We start from the raw sequence: 1,242 nt of genomic DNA, 5'->3' as shown, positions 1-1,242 counted from the left end.
ATGACCCAGCTATCCATAGAGGATAAAAAATATCAAGAATGTCAGCCCCTCTCTGCTTTGAACGACAACTCACCCATTGAATTTTTCATCCCCGGAGACGGGGAAAAGTATCTCGATCTGAACGACACCATGCTCCATCTGAGAGTGAAAATTACGGAAAAGGACGGGAGCAACATCCCACCCGATGCAGGGGTAGCCCTCATCAATTATCCTCTCAACACAATTTTCAGTCAGTGCGACGTTATTCTGGGGGATCGATTGATTTCGCAGTCCAGCGCCACCCATCCTTACAGGGCCATGATCGAGACGCTGCTCAACTTTTCAGAAGACACTCTAAAGAGTCAATTCAGCGCCGGTCTGTTTTACAAAGACACGGCCGGAGACATGGATTCTATAGTTATAAGCAACGGGCCGAACAAAGGGATAAAACAGAGAGCCGTTTTCACGGCCGAGTCGCGAGAAGTGGACCTGCTGGGTCCCCTCCACGCTGATATTTTCTTCTGCGAGAGGCTCCTGCTGAACTCTGTGGATTTGAGAATTAAATTGATACGCAACAGCGATGCCTTCAGTCTGATGGGAACTCGGGATTCGCAGTTTGCCCTGAAAATAACTTCGGCCTCTCTGTTTGTTAAAAAGGTCACGGTCTCGCCGGCCGTCAGGCTGGGGCACGCCGCGGCCCTGATGAAAGGAAACGCCCTCTATCCTCTTTCGCGCGTTTCTGTGAAAACCTACTCCATCCCTGAAAATTCCAGGATCTGCAACCAAGAGAATCTCTTTCTGGGAGCCATGCCAAAATACGTGGTCCTGGGCATGGTTCATCACGACGCCTTCACCGGGAGGAGGGATCTGTCGCCTTTCAACTTTAGACACAACGATGTGGAGTATCTGGCGTTGTGTCAGGACGGCAGGCAGGTGCCCGCCAAAGCTTTCCAGCCACAGTTTGACCGCGGAAATTCGGTCAGGGAGTTTTATCACATGTTTTCCGCCACGGGGAGACACCTCAAAGATTTACCTCTGAGCATCGACCGCCGGGAATTTAATGAAGGTTACGCCCTGTTTGCCTTTAATCTGGAACCCAGCGAGGATGCTGACGCCCTGTCTCCCGTCTCCAACGGGAATTTGAGGCTGGAGATGAGATTCAGAGTTCCTCTGCCTCAGACCACCACTCTCATAGTGTACGCCTGCTACGATTCCATTTTGGAGATTGACTCTAAAAGACAGGTGCTGGTGGATTATTACTAA

The 1,242-nt window shown here is 50.6% G+C and overlaps 1 protein-coding gene across 1 annotated transcript; it reads left to right on the top strand.

Moving 5' to 3' along the window:
• Positions 1-1,242, top strand: LOC146674607 (uncharacterized protein F54H12.2-like). Its single transcript, XM_085401098.1, has one exon. It carries the CDS (start codon positions 1-3, stop codon positions 1,240-1,242), a length of 1,242 nt encoding a protein of 413 aa, XP_085257224.1.

Source organism: Rhamphochromis longiceps, linkage group LG3 (genome assembly GCF_057381845.1).
Source record: "Rhamphochromis longiceps isolate RC_006_pf linkage group LG3, R_longiceps_female_GT1.1, whole genome shotgun sequence".
Lineage (NCBI taxonomy): Eukaryota > Metazoa > Chordata > Actinopteri > Cichliformes > Cichlidae > Rhamphochromis > Rhamphochromis longiceps.
Note: the sequence above shows the minus strand (reverse complement) of the source record. Positions and strands in the feature narration are given on the sequence as shown.

Coding starts and splice junctions, on each gene's coding strand:
- LOC146674607 (XM_085401098.1), top strand. CDS start 1: ATGACCCAGCTATCCATAGAGGATAAAAAATATCAAGAATGTCAGCCC.